The following is a 16640-nucleotide window of genomic DNA, read 5'->3' on the forward strand; positions in this document are numbered from 1 at the left end:
GGCAGGCAGGTGGTCCTCATTGAAATTTGTTGCATTATGCTCGGCTCGACCCCCTTCCTTGCAAGCCCCGCGACTGAAACATTTTGTTCAGGATGCTGACAAAATGTCCTTGCACGATACTCACTGCTGTACTTGATTGTCAACAAAAATCGTTTTGCAGTGTGTCCTTGTTGTTGCCACTGCCACTGCCACTGGGCAAGTCGGGGTCTGGCTCTGGGTCTGGGTCTGATTCTGGGAGCCGCAGCACTTCGGTTTGAAGTGACTGCAATGGCAAGCGGGGTTGGCAGCCAAAAGGACATTCAGCAGTAATTAAATTTGTTCATCTGAGCTACAAAAAGGAGGGGTGAAAAACGAAGAGCTCCCTGCCACGAATTAAATTCTCTCCTACATGGTTGTTTTCGCCCAAATTAGAGTCAGACAGTCAGACACATTGTTGACAATTTAAACCTAAATAAACACACGTGCTGGTGCCACGCCCGTCCATACACTCACACACACGTACACGCACATACACACACACAAAGAGTCACGCAATTACACACACGCATACATATGTATGTATTCCCGACTACACTTGAAGACGGCCATAAAGATAAATGTTTTATATACGTGGATTGCTTTGAATAAAAGCTTTGTTTGGCTTGTTTCATGTGCACAAACAAACATAGAAGCAAACAAAGTAACTAACATATGAGCAGAGACTGAGATATCTTTCCCATAGCTCATTCGCCCCGTGCTCCTTTCCCATTGCATCTTTACGCAGGTTTAAAATTTCACCAAATTAACATTTGGATTATGTACATCTAAAGTTTAATTGCATTGTGATTCTCAAGAGATAATTCGTTAATCTGCATGAAGACGTAAATGTGAGGGTTAGTACAAAATCTAGCATGAAGTTAAAGTTTCTTTCTAGCAACTATTTAAGAATTTATTAGAAATCATGTGGATACTTCGTGTGCCCCGTTTAGCTTATTTGTAAGTATACCTACTGATTGTAATAATCATCCCATAAATTGGAACTATTTTTGCACCATTTACTGATTCTGCAAATTCTGCAAACTTGAGAAACCAATTTGATTTTATAAATTGACATAGTTTATAGTTTCCTTGGCTTTATAAATATGTGCTCCTTTATTCCTTTGTCTTAAAGCATCTAAAATCTCCTATGTTTCTCACAATATTTCAGAATTATCGGTCGCCTTGACTTTCTTTAGCATTTAAGTCGGCAGATACACATGTACACATACGAGTATGTACATACATATTTTTTATATACGTACATACATAGATGTTCCAATTGCGATATTAAACCAAATGTCTGACCATTAAAAATGGCACGCGCTTCCCTAGATAGATGTATGTATGTACATGAGTGTATGCCTGTGTTAGCTCGCGTTCATATAATTTATTATGAGATGCTTCATCTTAAGGAGGCCGCAAAAGTAAGAGCACAAAAAAAGGGAAGAAGCTGGCTAGGGCAATAAATTCGTTTTAGTAACATATTCAAATTTAGATAATATCCGTCTCTAGTGCTATATTTATGCCTGCATCCCCTTTCTCTCTTTTTTATTTATTATTATTTTATGGTACGTATGTACATATGTATATAGTGGATAGAGGATTTGTGCAATGCCAGTCGCTTGAAAGCTCATCAGAGTTATGTGAACAGCTAAATTATCCAGGCGACAGACCTAGGAGAAACACATTCACCAAGGAATTCCAGTCCTTTCAACATTACCTTTTCGGCTAGAAAGCAGACAAGGAGGCCTCCACTTATCATCTGCTTATCTTTATGTTTGTAGCAGCTCACAGCTACGGATTCATAGTTCGGACTGAAACTTCTTCTATACTTTTACATAAGAATCTTCATGAATATGTATTCCTTGGGGACTTGGTCTCCCTCTCTCTGTCTGTGTGTACGTACTCATGTTATTAATGAAGCATTTGCTGCGGCTCCACTGACTTAGCGGATTCATTGGAACTGGAAATGGTTGCGGGGAAGCAATAGGGATTTTGTGGGGATTTACATGAATTGAGTGACGACTGCCTTTGCGTTTTCAGCTCGCTCTTTTTCTTGAAACTGCTGCTACTGATACTGCTCTTGCTCCATATTCTTTTTTGATTTCCACAGCCATCGTATGCATGACCACGCCCACAGGCCAGGCATCGACATCTATAGAGCCAGCCAGTCAGTCAGTCAGCCATTCAGCCAGCTAGCGATTTGCTTTTCTACACACATACATATGTACATATCTCCAATTGCCGCTTTCAATGCCCAGAACTGAGCAAAAAATGGAAATTTATTGAACAGCATTCATATGCTGCGTATTATTAATATCGATTAGGGGGCGGACCTACAACGCCTTTTCAGCTTGACGGGCGCATCTTGAAAATGTTTTTTTTTCAATGTTCTACATGTGTGTGTGTGTGTGTGTGTAGAAAAGGTTTCCATGGCCATCGCCAGCACCACATTCGAGATTGAGATACAACCAGAGACAACCATGCAGTTCTCTAGTTCCCTTCGACACTGAGACCGAGAACACCGAGAACACATCTTCTGCACATCTTATATTCTTATTCCACACCATAGATAAAAGAGAACCGTTTTTTGTTTGTGACAGCTTTGTTGCCAGCATTGATAAAAGTATTTATACATACAATCATGCATACAAAAGTATATGAACATGTGTGACAGGCGCGACCAGCGACGTGGCCGGGGCCGGGCAACATCTGCCTGCAACTATTTGGCATTTCAGCAATAATCAGTAGCCTTTTGTTGTTGTCATTAGATGGGAGCGGTCTGAACTGAACCCGAGTTGAACCCAAATTACAAACATACATTTACATATGTACACATACATGTGTATGTACAGCCTCATGCATATTCATGTAACATTATGGCCGAAAACCTGTTACAAATAGTGAGACACCCTATCGCCATGGAGTGGGATGTTTTTTAAAACCGGTCAGACATACATTAAATTCATTTTTTCTCGGCTGAAAACATATGGTTCTGCCTCAACTGACCTGATCATCGACTAGTTCAAGCAATTTTCAGGAGAGCACACTTTTCATATATACGAAACGACGGAAAAAATCGAAAAAATCATTTAGGAAATGAAATGAAAGACGTGACTTCTTTGCATTCTCAGCTTCTTGGGATGTTCATAAAAGAGAATAAATTGATTTTTCTATAAAGAAAAAAAATAGAAGAAACAAAAAATGGAGCATAAGCAGAAAGTAGCACAACCACACACACACACACACACATACTCACACAAACAGAGAAACGCTTCCAGGCAGCCGCAAAAACTGAAACAGAAGTAGGCCACACTAGCACACCCACCACAACAGCTACCACCACCACCACCACCCTTCTAAGCCAACAAAGTCCTGTTTGGGCTGCACTTGAAGGAGGTCCTGAAGTTGCCTATATAGACGAAAGTGGGGAGCCACCCATAAACACTACACAGATAGTTTTGGGATACCAGTATGAGATTTAGCACAGTTTTACTTGTACACTATTGGTATTCCATTCGCAGCTTCAAGGAAAGCTTCAGTTGCAATGTTCAGTTCAATGTCTCTCGATACTCCCTCGATCATCTTTTGTTCCATATAAATGCAAACAAGTAAGGTGAGAAGCTGCAGGACTCTCCTTCTCGCCCGACGTGACCATTGCCCTTGCCAGGGATCTTAACCTCGTTGCAACTTGGCCCACTTTAGCGGGTTGTCTAGGCTGTGGCTCTTGCCTGCCACTCTTACGAGCTGCTAAAAAAGCAATGGATTCTTATTGGCATCGATTTGGCTGCGTTATGGGCAGATGATTGAGTGTCCTAAGAGTGCCTCTAATGCAGAGCGTGCTGAAGCATGACACTCGAAAATTGCAATGGCAGACACGTGAGCAAGTTGCACAATTGTTGCAGAGCTCTAACGCAGCTTTAAGATCATAAGTCAAGGGGCGGCGCTGTAATGGCGCTTTGATATCATAGCCTTACACTACCCCCATCATTTCCGTCTGCTGCTCTACTCGTTGTTTCTCATTTTGTTTGCGTGGACATTTTGAGCGAACTTTCAATCGAGTGCCATGTGAGTGATATCCGGCAAATCCTCTAAAAGCAGCAGCAGCAGCAGCAACAGCGAGCAGCTGTAACTGGAACTGAAACAAAGTTTGAAGTAAGCGACAAGGGTATGCATCAGCGAAAGGTAAGCTGATTAAGTAGCACACACACACACACATATGCTAAAATAGAGAGAGAGAGACAGATAGCATTAACAAACGGCACACACTAAAGCCATTTTGTTTCACAACTTTTCAACAGCTCTTTTTCAACGGGTTTTTATTGGTGGTTTCCGTGAAAACAAGCTGCTGGCGCCACCTGATATTGGAAATCCAAAAATGTGACCTTATGTGGGAGAATTTATTGAAAATGCAGCTGCAGCTGCTTCTAAGAACCTCTCATGAATGCAGTATGCATATAACGTTGGACTGGCCATCGGCAAGACAATAATTGGGTCACTTTTGATTTTAGCTTTAATTATAGAAAACTCGTGCGAGAGTATTTGGTCATTGCCATGGCAAAGAAATGAGTGCAAGACGAATACAAGGGTAGAATCATGATAAAGCATGGAATGGGACACACATTGCGGGCATGTGAGAGCCAACACTATTACTTGATGTGCACTGACTGGGAGCCCTGTTTGCGCACCATGACATTTGAATAATGCACGGACCGAGTAAAGTAGAATCAGGAGTAGAAGCTACAGGGAAAGGCGATAGACCACCTATTCATTATCGATTGAATCGATGTGCACTGAAAATTAAAAGCTGATGGAAATTTCCTCGAAATCGAAAAAGAGGAAAGCAAAACAATGGGAGAGATTTGATGATGCCACAAGTCAGAGGGAATTCAATAAAAACATTTGAGAAAACGTATTAAAATCACGTTCTTTACAGACTAAAAGGAAAAGAGAGCGGGAGGGCTTGAGAGAGAGAGAGTATTAAGTACCAGGTGGATGCCACCATAAAAAGCGATTTTCTTGGCGTTTGAGGACTTTTGTTTTGTATTTACGCGATGGAGGAATGTAATTGTCAGATTGCCACATTTCCATCCCACTGCCACGCACTATCTACGCCACCCGTCCCATTAGAAGTCAGTGCCGGAAATAACCCCAAGCCCCCCAAACCGCTCTGTCAACAGCTCAACATATCAATCATACGCAATGTGCTGCGTGTTTGGTGCGTGCCCTAATGCCTCCGTTGGTGTGCAGAGGGTGCAGTGGGTACAGTGGGTACAGTGGGTACAGAGGGTACCGAGGGGAGCTCTGTGTACTGTCGAGAGGGGGTACACACCTACGACGCCTGGTCTTATAAATAATTTAGACCGCATATGACTCCCAAATAACAACAAACCAGCACCCCCGACTGCTTTTGACACATTCCCGTTTCCCCCAACACACACAAACATACACACGGCACAAAAAAAAAAACATGTGTCATTAGTAAATTATTATTTAAATTACACTGAAGCAAATATCGAAGAGGATACATACATTGCTCTAATGGAAAAAGAAGATACCGTTCTTCAATCAGGTTCACTTTTGCCAAGAAACGGAGAGAAACTAAGATCTAAAACCCGGAATCGAAGCTCTGTACTTTGTCTACATTTGGCCTGGATCGATATGAAAAACAAACCTTAAGTTTTTCTTACTACGCTACGTAACTACGTTAATATGTACATATAGCTCTTCCATAGAGACCGAAAGACAGAGTCGATGCACTCACCTGAGATTCTCAATGCGCGGCCTTCGGCACTGCGGACGATTGCGTCGATGGCTGCGATCCTTTTTGCAGCGGCAGTCGCAGTGCATAATGCACAGGGCGATGGATGAGACGACCGTTATCACAAAGGGCACCGCAAAAAAATTGATAATCATGGCCACCTGATCGTCGTGACTGTAGGACGTGAGCACTACGGTCTTGTTCTTCCGCGAGTAGAAGCACGGATAAATGGCGCCGTCGGCGCCGTAGTAGTCGTTGAACGTTTTGCACGTGACCGTGGGCGGGTAGCCGCAGCCCTTGATGTTCACTAGCAGAGTGGCCTCCCCGGACTGCTCCCAGTCGGCCGTGTAGTTGCTAAAGTCGGTCATGTTCTCCGGAATGGTTATGTTCTGCTCTATGAACGTCACGTAGATATGCACGCAGCGGTAGAGGTCAGAGGTGCAGCCCTCGCGACAGGAGCTCCAGGAGCAGTTGAAGATGCCCACCAGATCCTCGCGGCGCGTGGTCGTGCAGAGCGTGGGATTATCGATGAAGTCGTGGCTCAGCGTGGAGATGGCGGGGTCCACGTAGAGCGGCACCAGGAAGAGCAGCGAGGCACCGGCGGTCACCGAGAAGAAGGCCAGAGTCGAGGTGCCGTAGAAACGCGCACGTTCCCGCCACGAGCGAAAGCGCCGATTGCCATTTTTCTTTTTTGGAGCCAGTTCTCGGATTTTACGTAACCGTAGCTCTTGTTGTTGCTGCTCGAGTAGTAATTCCGAACTGCCACTCCTCATATTATTGTCCGTGCACACAGGGCGCTGATGTTGCTGATTGTTGCTGCTGCTGCTATCGTCCTTGGCGTCGGCGCTGGCGTTCGCGTCGCAGCAGCAGCTGCTGCAACGGCATCAACGAGTACGTCGTGCTTCTGCTTCTGCTTCTGCTTCGGATGGTCCTGGTTCTGGTTCTGGTTCTCTTCTGGTTCTGGTTCTGGTTCCTCGCGTTGCACTTCAACAGTGTTTATGTGGGTGTTGTGGTGGGTGTGCGACAGAGAGGGGCAGATTGCAGCCAGCGTTGACAGCGGCAGCGTCGTCCTCTGCCTACCTACCGCAACATAGAGAGAAGCAGCGCAGTAAGGATATTGAGGTTATGTACACACGCTTCGGCGCAGAGAGCCAGGCGACATAGAGAGGGTGCACATGAGAGAGATGACAGGCTAGCTAGCTAGCTAGGTAAGGACGAAACAGCTGTTTCGCACGCAGAAAATAGTAAGAGAGAAGCGCCGCTCTGGTTTTCATTGGTTTTTAAATATTGTTCACTCCACTTCCTGGCTGGTTTCCCTCACACAATTTTTGTCATTCAATTGCCGGCCAGTGGATCACTGAACGGAATAAAGCAACAATGTTAGCAACAAAATCACACAGTTCAGATTCGTTATCTATTCGTGGGTGGGGTGGGTTGGTGGCTGACTCTCCCAACAACAGCTGTTGATGTAGGTTAGTTAAGGAGCAAGACCGAGAGCGTGAGTGTAGAGAGCGGGTTGGAAATCGCGAGAGAATCGCTGTCGACGCCACTGTCACTGCCAACGTCAAAGCTGGCGTAGGCGTCAACGCTGTCGCCCCAGTGACTGTGTAACCTTTTTGCTTGTGTGTTGTGGGTGGAATTATTTATGCCACACATTTTAATTTTATTATGGTTAAATGTTTATTTGAATTTCTTCAATTTATTTGCATTTTAACACTACACACAACACGGATATGTATACATTTTGTATATATTTAAATTATAACAGATCTCGCGCTATCCGAATTCTGATCTAACAAACTCTCCCCTAGATGGAACTTCTGCTATTGCCTGCCATGACATCCGTTCACCTTGATGTTCTATTCGGTGTTGTTGGCACTTCGCGTGACTCTGGACGTGGGTCAATTTGGACATTAGCAGCAGTCCCACAGCCCTCTACCTTTGTTTTTCCCCATTTTATGGCCGGGGGTCCGTTCATTTCATTTCATTTCATTCGCTTTTGTCCTGGCACGCATTTCACAATTTTCATCATAGACACAAACACAAACACAGGCACAGACACAGACACACTGGCTTAACTGTTATTGCGGGCCAACTGTTATAGTTGGTATGATTTTATTCTCATAAGCTGTATCTAGGCGTATGTGGGGCTGGCCTGGCCCACGCGGCGAATGAGTAATACACTGATCAGAAGTAAATACATACATATGTACATATGTATCACAGTATGTACATACTATGTGCTCGAGGAAGTGTGACATTTAAACGGTACAAAAGGTAGCAGGCCTTCCACCCACAATACATTAATCAGCTCGAAAACACAAAAGCTCTTCCACCTCCTACATTAACCAGTAATCAACAGCAAAGGCTGTGTCTGGACACTATATAGAGACATATCGGCAACTTCTTGGGCGCCTGCCATTTCTATAAAAATTAAGTCTCAAGCAAAACCCAGCCGCCCACGCCACGCCTTTTGGCTTGCCACGAACAGGACGGACAGGTCCCAGATGGGGAGAGCTAAGGCCCAGAATGAGAATAGAAAACGAAATAGAAATGAAAATAAAACCTTCAGCTCGAGAGTCGAACTAACTTTTGAGAGCTGAAAGAGCTGAGAGCTGCTGCCCTGCAGCCCACGCAGTTTGTTGATTTTGTTGGTAACGTTGTTGCTGCTGCTGCTTGCGGGAGACACTTTCACTTAATTTTTTTAAGTAAGTAAGTAAAAAAAAACTTTCAATTTTTAGAGAAGAGAATGCTTCTGGGACTTTCGTGTTTTGCACGATGCTACGCCGATTACGGCACGATATTTGCCACAGAATTAGAAAATGCCAACAGTGCCATTGGCTCGCGCTGGATTTTCCGCACGCACGCACACACACACACACAAGCACACACAGAGACAGGCAGACGGAATCGACACGAGAAGCGCGCGCGCTTGGCCCTGACGTGCCTCTCGGAGTGTCCAAAACTAATGCCAACAACGACGGCAGAGCTACCACAACAGTCGAGTCCACGAGTCAACGGCGCAACGCCAGCAACGCCAGCGACTGCGATGCCAGCGTTTTGGGGAGCTGCGCAGCCAAGGCACAAATCCCTCCTTATGTCTCTTAACATGGTCGAATTTTTGATAAGGTACGGCCAACTCAGCCTCAGCCATTCGGAAACATGAAAGTATATATGAGCATATATGTAACATATTGTATTCTTGATAATCACTTTCGAAAACATCGTTAATTTTTCTTTTATTTATTTACATACAATTTAAAATGTTGTTAAAGTGTTGAATGTGTAGTTCTATTGAATTGGAATTTAATCAAATATTTGTTCTTAAGATACTCCTCATTAGAGGTCTTTGGTAATGTTTTCGAACAAACGACAACTCCACCAGGATTCCAGGTCGAAGGGCTTGAGGTCTTCCAGCTCTGGGCTACGGGGTTCTATCCAAACAGTCGGCGATGAGGAGGCGAAGATGCTTTCTTTAGGACTATTTGCATTGTTCTCTTTTGCGCTCGAATCACTTGGATTTTCTGCCACTAACATGTTCCAAGAATCATTTATATAGTTTATGATACCATCGGTCTGCGGTGATATCACCTCATTCTCCTTCTGCTTGGTTGATGTAATCCGTTTTGAGAGACGCCGTTGAAAGACCGGACGCGGGATAGTGTTGTTCACATCGATGCTCCCGTTTGTCTCGCTGCTCGCCGTGATCCCTGTGCATTTTTCAATGTTATGTGGCAGACCGCCACGCGCTCTAGCAACGAGCTTGCGGACTTCCTTATGGATTTTGTACATGGTTTGTTATTAGCACGTTACGATCTGAACTAATTTTTTTGTTTTTAGATACATGCTTGCTGGCAATGAATTTTGTAACGAAGTAAGTCATATGGGAATGCTGTGTTTTCTCCATGTGTTCACAACATGTCAATACTCTTGTCAATGATTAAAAACTTGAAGTTGTGAACCAAGTTTTGGGAGGGTGCCACGGACCTTTCCTAGTGAGTTGGAAAATAAATCTGTGGCACCTCCTTGAGTGAATACCTAGTCGTATTTTGGGACGATCTTGACGTAATGGGTTATTGGGCTTACAAATCTTTCTCAGCTTATCTACGGACAGTCGAAAACTGTCTATTTTATATACTTCCATCACCTAAATTTAGAGATCGGTTTTTGTTTGCATAAGTGAAAGTGTTTATGCTTGAACATAATCTGGCAAACAGTTTTGTAACTCTGTAGTTTATACTAAGTTTTGATTCAAATAAACCTAAAACAACTTATTTATTACACAAAACTGACGGAAATTCACAATATCAGTGACGTAACCCACCCCGTCCAGCAGCTTTGTTTGTGTTTTTTGCACATTCTCTTATCCAAACTCTGCTTCAGTGTAGTATGTGGCTCTAGGGAAGGGCGGCGAGCTAAAAGAGCGTGTTGGCGTGAGAAGTGACGTAGAAGTAGATGAGAGATGAAGAATAAATGTAAAATTAAAAAGAACGGCTAAGGTACAGATGAAGTACTGAGTACCGGGTAGAAAAGCTGTGGGGGGGAAGAAGCGTCTCACACGTCCCTTCTCATTTTTCATGACGTTGGCAGATGCCTTTTTGGTTAGCCAGAATGTAAAGCTAACTTTGGTAAGAAAAATATACATATGTATAACAAGAAAACCCGAGAAAATTTTTTAAATGATGTTTTTTAAAAATTATTTATTTTTAATTGGCATCAATAGTTTATGCAAGGATTAGATTATGATTGAATTCACCTACTGTATTGTCTTATGTTCCAAACGGAACTGAATTATTCTGTTGGAGTTGTCGGTCGCTGACCCTCGATTGGAAAACTTAAAGAGGTGTCGGTTATATTTTCTCTTATAGATAGGGTGATAATTATTGAATACTATTGGTCACAATCTACGTGATAGCGATTTGATTTATTGATCCGATCTTGTCTCTAGTATAGATTCGACAAATGAGAAAAAGCTGACAGCATAATGTGCCAACTGCAACGAAGATCATGCTGCTAGTTACAAAGGGTGTAAAGTCTATCAGGATCTTATATCAAAAAAATAGTAAGAGGACGCAACCACCAGAGAAACAGCAAAGATGACAATAATAAAAATGACCATGGTACATATCAATCATTTGCTCCGTTTAATAATTCGACCCAACAACCCAAAGATTTGGGTTTGTTGTACAAGATAAAGAAATGGCTACCTGCTCCGTACTATTTATTAATCAAATCATATCTTGCTAGAAGATGCTTTTACGTGCAGCAGAAAACCGATAATTCATCACTACTTGTCATCAACGCAGGCGTCCCCACAAGGAAGCGTATTGGGACCAATTCTCTACACCCTATATACGGCCGACATGCCAGTTACAAACAACTGCACTGTTGCAACATATGCTGATGATAAAGCCGTTTTAGCCACAAGCAAATCTATAAATGAAGCTTCTGAACTCTTGCAGAGTGAGCTAAGCCTAATTGAAGACTGGTTCCTTCGATGGAAAATTAGAATAAACTCCCTGAAATCCGTCCAAATAACGTTTTCATTAAGACCAGGTAATGGCCCAAATGTTACACTTAACGGCTCACCAATTCCACAAAGTACCTGTGTGAAGTATCTCGGCTTGCATCTCGACCGCAGATTAACATGGAAAAACCACATTAAAGCAAAATGTCAACAACTTAGACTTAAAACACTAAAAATGTCCTGGTTGATAAGTCGAAAATCAGAAACCACTTAAGAAAACAAAATTCGCCTCTACAAATCCATACTGAAGCCTGTTTGGACCTACGCTATACAGCTTTGGGGAACTGCTAGCAACTCAAATATTGAGATACTTCAGCGTTACCAATCAAAAACTTTGCGACACATTGTCAATGCTCCGTTTTACGTATCTAATGCAAACATCCACAAAGATCTCAATATTCCAACGATTAAAGAAGAAATAAAGAAAACTAGTAAAAAATACATCGACAGACTCCACAACCACGAAAATAATTTAGCCTTAAGTCTATTACACAATAGCCTAACAGTAAGAAGACTGAAAAGATACCACATTCTCGATATCCCTGATAGATAAATCCAACAAACTGAAAAGATGTTATATATAATAGCAGGGCTCATTGGAAAACTGCTATTTCTGTTAATTGAATATTAATTATACAATTTACTTATTGTTTAAAAAAACAGATCGTAAATATAAACAGAGAGAAAAAAAAAAAAAATATTCTGTTAAACACTTTTTGTATCTCAGTAGGTTATGGCCTAAATCTAATCTAATCTAAATCTTAGTTTTGATTTAAATAAACCCGAAACAACTCATTTATTTCAATAAAATTTTGAAAATTTTCAATATTATTTCGAAATTTGTGGTAAATTCACAGTGTGTGAAAATTAAATGTTAATTGCATCCAAGGATGCTCTGTCCATAAGTTTGGTGAGTGTTGCGTACGAGCATGAATAAGTCATTTAATGGTTTTCCCACGGATAAACTATTAGCTATTAGTCGTCTTCTAGTATAAATACATATGTTCGCTGTTTTGGTATTCGCTGAATAAAAGAAAGAAATTGGAGGTCGGCAGTTAATAAAGAAAGACTCATATCAGATTGTAAAATTATGGAATCCAAAGATTCAGTAACTAAAAATATGGCGATTTTCTCCAGAAAGCGAAAACAGCCAAATATGGAGAGGACACGGGCAATCGGAAGTCTCTGTGCGGCTATACTTCTGATTGTGCTGGTGACGAGGGTTGACGGAAGTACCCCCAGTCCAAGCCCACCAGACGATCCCCCTCCCCCATATTGGCGCAAAGGCTATTCGGGTGACGGCACCACTCACGAGCAGATGGGGGCGCTTCATTTTGCCGAAGTTGAATACTCAAAGTACGAGCCTTCGTCCAACTACTCCAAGAGAGAGAATATCACTAAACTGTGGGTGGATGTTGTTTTTAAACTTTCGCGAACCTTTTTTGACAAAGTCTTTCCACTTGACCCGACCCTACCAAGAGGTAAGTGGGGAACAATGGCCGTCTCTGGTTTGGTGATTTAGGTTTAATAGTGAACTACTCAATTATTTTATACAGGTTACATAACAGACTTGGGTAAGGATAACATGAGATTGGGTCCAAAAGTTATACGGGACGATTGGGCAGATTGGTTGAACGCATTCTGGCTTATGTGGGCATGGATACTTTTTCTGGTTTTTTTCATTGTACTGTCACCTTTTGCAGGGTGAGTACATCATGGTGTATTATGAGATTACAAAATATATTATTATATTACAAAACCATCAACGATAATTTGCTTTTTTGTGCCTGTAACAGTGTCATGTATTTCTGCTTCTGTTGCCATCGCTGTAAACTGGGATGTCCAGCTTGCCATTCGGGTGAAAATATAAGAAAGACCCTTTTTTGGAGCACCTGCTTGATTCTGTTCCTTCCATTAATCGCGTAGGTTATGGCTGGGTTTTCTCACGACTGCCAATGTATTTCTTCTTTCTTTCTTTTTTTATTCACAGTGGTAGTATGGGACTGGCTTTCCTCTCAAATGGTATGCTCGAACGCGGCCTGGACAACTCTAGGAAGACCCTTGAAATGGGTAGCGTGGACACTTGTAACTTCCTGAAGGATGTCAGCGATCATGTTCATCATTTGTTTGTGAATAATTTTGAGGAGCTGGAGACACATTTGGTCTCTACCATCAAGGGTAAAATCTTATTAAATGTACTTTTCCTCTAGTCTAATGTTCTTTTTCACACTACAGATGCACCTAAGCATATGTTCAAGGACATGAACGAAGTCGCGGAGGGAAATGCTGTCGTTGAACTAACAAGGATTTTGTCGAACTTACCAAACACTCACAGTCAGGGGATTCATTGGATCACAACATTAATGAAATCTATAAATAAAACGTACAATAAACTAAGAATTGGTAAGAGACAAATTATATATGTACATACATATGTATGTATTGTATGCTCCGATTCGTTTTGGTATGTTAACTCCCCCTGCATTTCGTTTTCAGCTCTTCGGGGATTGAAGCGGGACGTTAACCATGCGGCGGTGGTGCTCTGCGGCAATTATGATTGCCTGAAATTTCTGCAGACCTCAGATATTGAGTTTACTGACACTTCCAGGTGCCTTCACATGGACGAGGTAATTCGTAATCAATTATATATACATGCACATAATAGTACATATCAACATCACGGAATCTTTGCAATTACTCTCTAGCTCCCGAGTACGTACTGGATGTATTATGATATCGAGTATTTGGGTCAAGACGTTGACAGACGTCTTAAGTGGATACCCCGTCTTCGTAATATCAGTAAAAAGATAATGGACGAGATGGAACGTGTCTCACCACCGATAGTTCGAGACATACGCAAAGCAAGGATACTGTTTGCTAAGGAGTCAAGGAGAATACAAGAAATAATTGATGTGGTCATCAGTGACATTCACCTCGCCACTATGCGAGCAAGCACGGCGTTCGAGGATCTCTATGACAAATTTAATAAAACACGTTACTTTGTCGTTCTATATATCGCTGCAGCCGTGATTGGGGTGAGTTTACATTGTATTCAATCATGCATATCCATATATAAGGAGACTATCGCATGGTCCTCCAATCCTCACGAAATTCATTATTAGATATTGTGTTTACTGGTAACGGCTTTGATTGTTGGCTTATTGGCAAGACGTCCCACCGGAGCGCGTAATGAATATTTCACCACGAGAATTGCGTCGTACTTGCTGATATTGTGAGTGCTCTGAGATTTTAAATTAGCAACCCTAATTAAGAACACATTGTCCGTGCAGGGCCATTGTTTTGATATTTTGTGCGCTATCTGTCATGCTGGTAGTGGTGCTGTTTTATTTTGTAATTGGTGGTGTTGCGTACAAAGGCGCATGTGCACCGCTAAGGGAAGAGAAGGGAAGTGCGCTTCTCAAACAGCTAGACTCAGCGATCGATCTGCGGACGATCTTTTCTGTCCGCAATTTGGGTGCTGCCAATGTATCAGCACCGCCAATCAGAGTATCGCAAGTGATCAAGGCGTGTGAGGGCGACAACTATTTGTTTAAGTTTCTGCAGGATAACAGGATCTTTGACATTGACGATTTTCTTCGATTGAAATTAATAACCAAAGCAGAAAGGAGTTTCGATAAAAATCTCGATCTATCGAACGATTTTATACTGACCCCGGATGATATTTATTTTTTATCCCTAATGGACCCTCGTAAGTCGGGGACTTATCACGGCAGCCAGTTTACCTCACAGATTTGCAATGGCCTCCAATCATTAAATTTAGATAGCCTGGCGAAAGGACTCAGTGACTTATCAAAGTCGCTAGAATGGACTTTTTATGATTCTGCCGTGGTCGCGTTTGAGAACGCGCAGGTTACTCTCAAGGCAATTAAGACCGCCTACTATCCTACTCTACACAAGGATTTTCGGGATATGCATCGTGCTACCCAATGGGTGGATAAGCGAATTTTATACCAGAACTACAACTTCCAGGATTCCTTTAAGGTTTTGAGAGAAAAAATTAAGGAGATGGAAAATTTTGTACAGACTAAAGGAAAGGTCTACATATCTACGCTTGGCCTAAACCTAAGTTCGGTGATTGAAGAACACATGAATGGATATCTGAGCATGATAGTTCGTGAAGCCCACATAAAGCTCGGACGCTGCAAGCCTCTGACCTACATATACGAACGCGGCCTGGACATGGTTTGCAAACGCATGGTTGACCCCATAGTACGTAATACTTTCGTTGATTTCGGTTTAATCTTCTATACCATTGTAACTCTTTACAGAACGGCTATTGGATAGGTGTGCTAGTGGCGGCGATCCTTCTGATCCCCGTGGCCTGTATAGCTCATCGTCTGCAATGCATTTTTAAGCAACATAGGGTGATTCCGATAAGGGCCGTCAGAGCACGAGCTGTGCGAACAATTCAAGTTCATGTTGATGTTGACGAAGACCCATGTCCCTTCTGCAGTCCAGGATCAAAGAGGCTGCCAGGTGGACATGTTGTCCGCATCGATCAGGACGGTGCAGAAACTCCAATTTCGTGTGCGGTATCCTTAAGCCAGGAAACAGAGAATATCAACGACGCATATAGCAAAAATAAATTAGATTAGAGCTGGAAAAATAAACAAGAAATCTGATACGTATCAAGCAACAGACTTTCCATACTTTCCCCTTCTGTTCTGACCAAAAAGTTGATCTTAATGTTAATGAGTGTGCTGAATTGTTGTATGCCTTATTTTGCAAACAATAAGAAAAGAGTAAGTCTGGAAAACAAGATAATCTTGTGGAGCATTGAATCATCTATCTGATCAATTTATAGTTATAGTGCTGAGAGTCCTAAATAGCTGGTAATATCAAAAGGAATATCAGATTCGAGTAATATGATTTTCATTGGCTTGGTGAAAAAATGTATACGTTGTCACTTAGTAACTACAATAGAATTACACATTTGAAACTACATAACTACATATGTATGTTATTAGCAAGAGCGACACCTGGCGAGTATTTCCATTGCTAGTGGAAGTTGCTGTGTAAACAACTTATGTATGTCAGTGTGAACGTATATTTTTATGGTATGTTTCTGTGGGATTTCTGTGCCCAAATTGAGACGCAAAAATGAGTAGAAAGAGGAGAGAGTATCAGGCACCTGTTTAAAGAATCCGTAATAGTGTATTAGAGAGCGTCTGGCAGGAGAGAATTTTCCTGACCGTTAAGACACAAAAGAGGATTAAGAAAAAATTCTTTAAGACTACGGTATTTTTCGGTTTATTTTTTAAATTTGAAGGATATTTTGGTATATTTTTGAGGGTCTAATGGTGTATTTCATCC

General features: G+C 42.1%; 3 protein-coding genes across 4 annotated transcripts in view; 1 reads left to right on the plus strand and 2 right to left on the minus strand.

The window, feature by feature from the left end:
- LOC117585199 (protein tipE) overlaps positions 1-7123 on the minus strand; it is a 32489-nt gene extending 25366 nt beyond the window's left edge. Inside the window, exon 1 of the mRNA XM_034274577.1 lies at positions 5783-7123. Coding sequence (XP_034130468.1) covers positions 5783-6552 — 770 coding nt within the window. The 5' untranslated portion in view covers positions 6553-7123. The remainder of the gene's footprint in view (positions 1-5782) is intronic.
- A 1927-nt stretch (positions 7124-9050) lies between these two features.
- LOC117585207 lies at positions 9051-9662 on the minus strand. Its single transcript, XM_034274585.1, has one exon. The coding sequence runs from the start codon at positions 9569-9571 to the stop codon at positions 9119-9121; it is 453 nt and encodes a 150-aa protein (XP_034130476.1). The 5' UTR covers positions 9572-9662; the 3' UTR covers positions 9051-9118.
- Positions 9663-12195: 2533 nt separating this feature from the next.
- Positions 12196-15945, plus strand: LOC117585193 (prominin-like protein). 2 transcript variants are annotated; one of them, XM_034274543.1, is made up of 11 exons: positions 12196-12216; positions 12444-12787; positions 12863-13010; positions 13103-13228; positions 13297-13484; positions 13542-13709; positions 13803-13933; positions 14012-14341; positions 14429-14538; positions 14597-15536; positions 15596-15945. In XM_034274543.1, the coding sequence occupies exons 2-11, from the start codon at positions 12463-12465 to the stop codon at positions 15920-15922; spliced, it is 2793 nt and encodes a 930-aa protein (XP_034130434.1). In that variant the 5' UTR covers positions 12196-12216; positions 12444-12462; the 3' UTR covers positions 15923-15945. The 2 variants fall into 2 exon arrangements, with proteins under 2 accessions (XP_034130434.1, XP_034130433.1); XM_034274542.1 differs by lacking the exon at positions 12196-12216 and having other exon boundaries at positions 12305-12787.
- The last annotated feature ends 695 nt before the right edge of the window (positions 15946-16640 follow it).

Source organism: Drosophila guanche, unplaced genomic scaffold, assembly GCF_900245975.1.
Source record: "Drosophila guanche unplaced genomic scaffold, DGUA_6, whole genome shotgun sequence".
In the NCBI taxonomy this organism is placed as follows: domain Eukaryota; kingdom Metazoa; phylum Arthropoda; class Insecta; order Diptera; family Drosophilidae; genus Drosophila; species Drosophila guanche.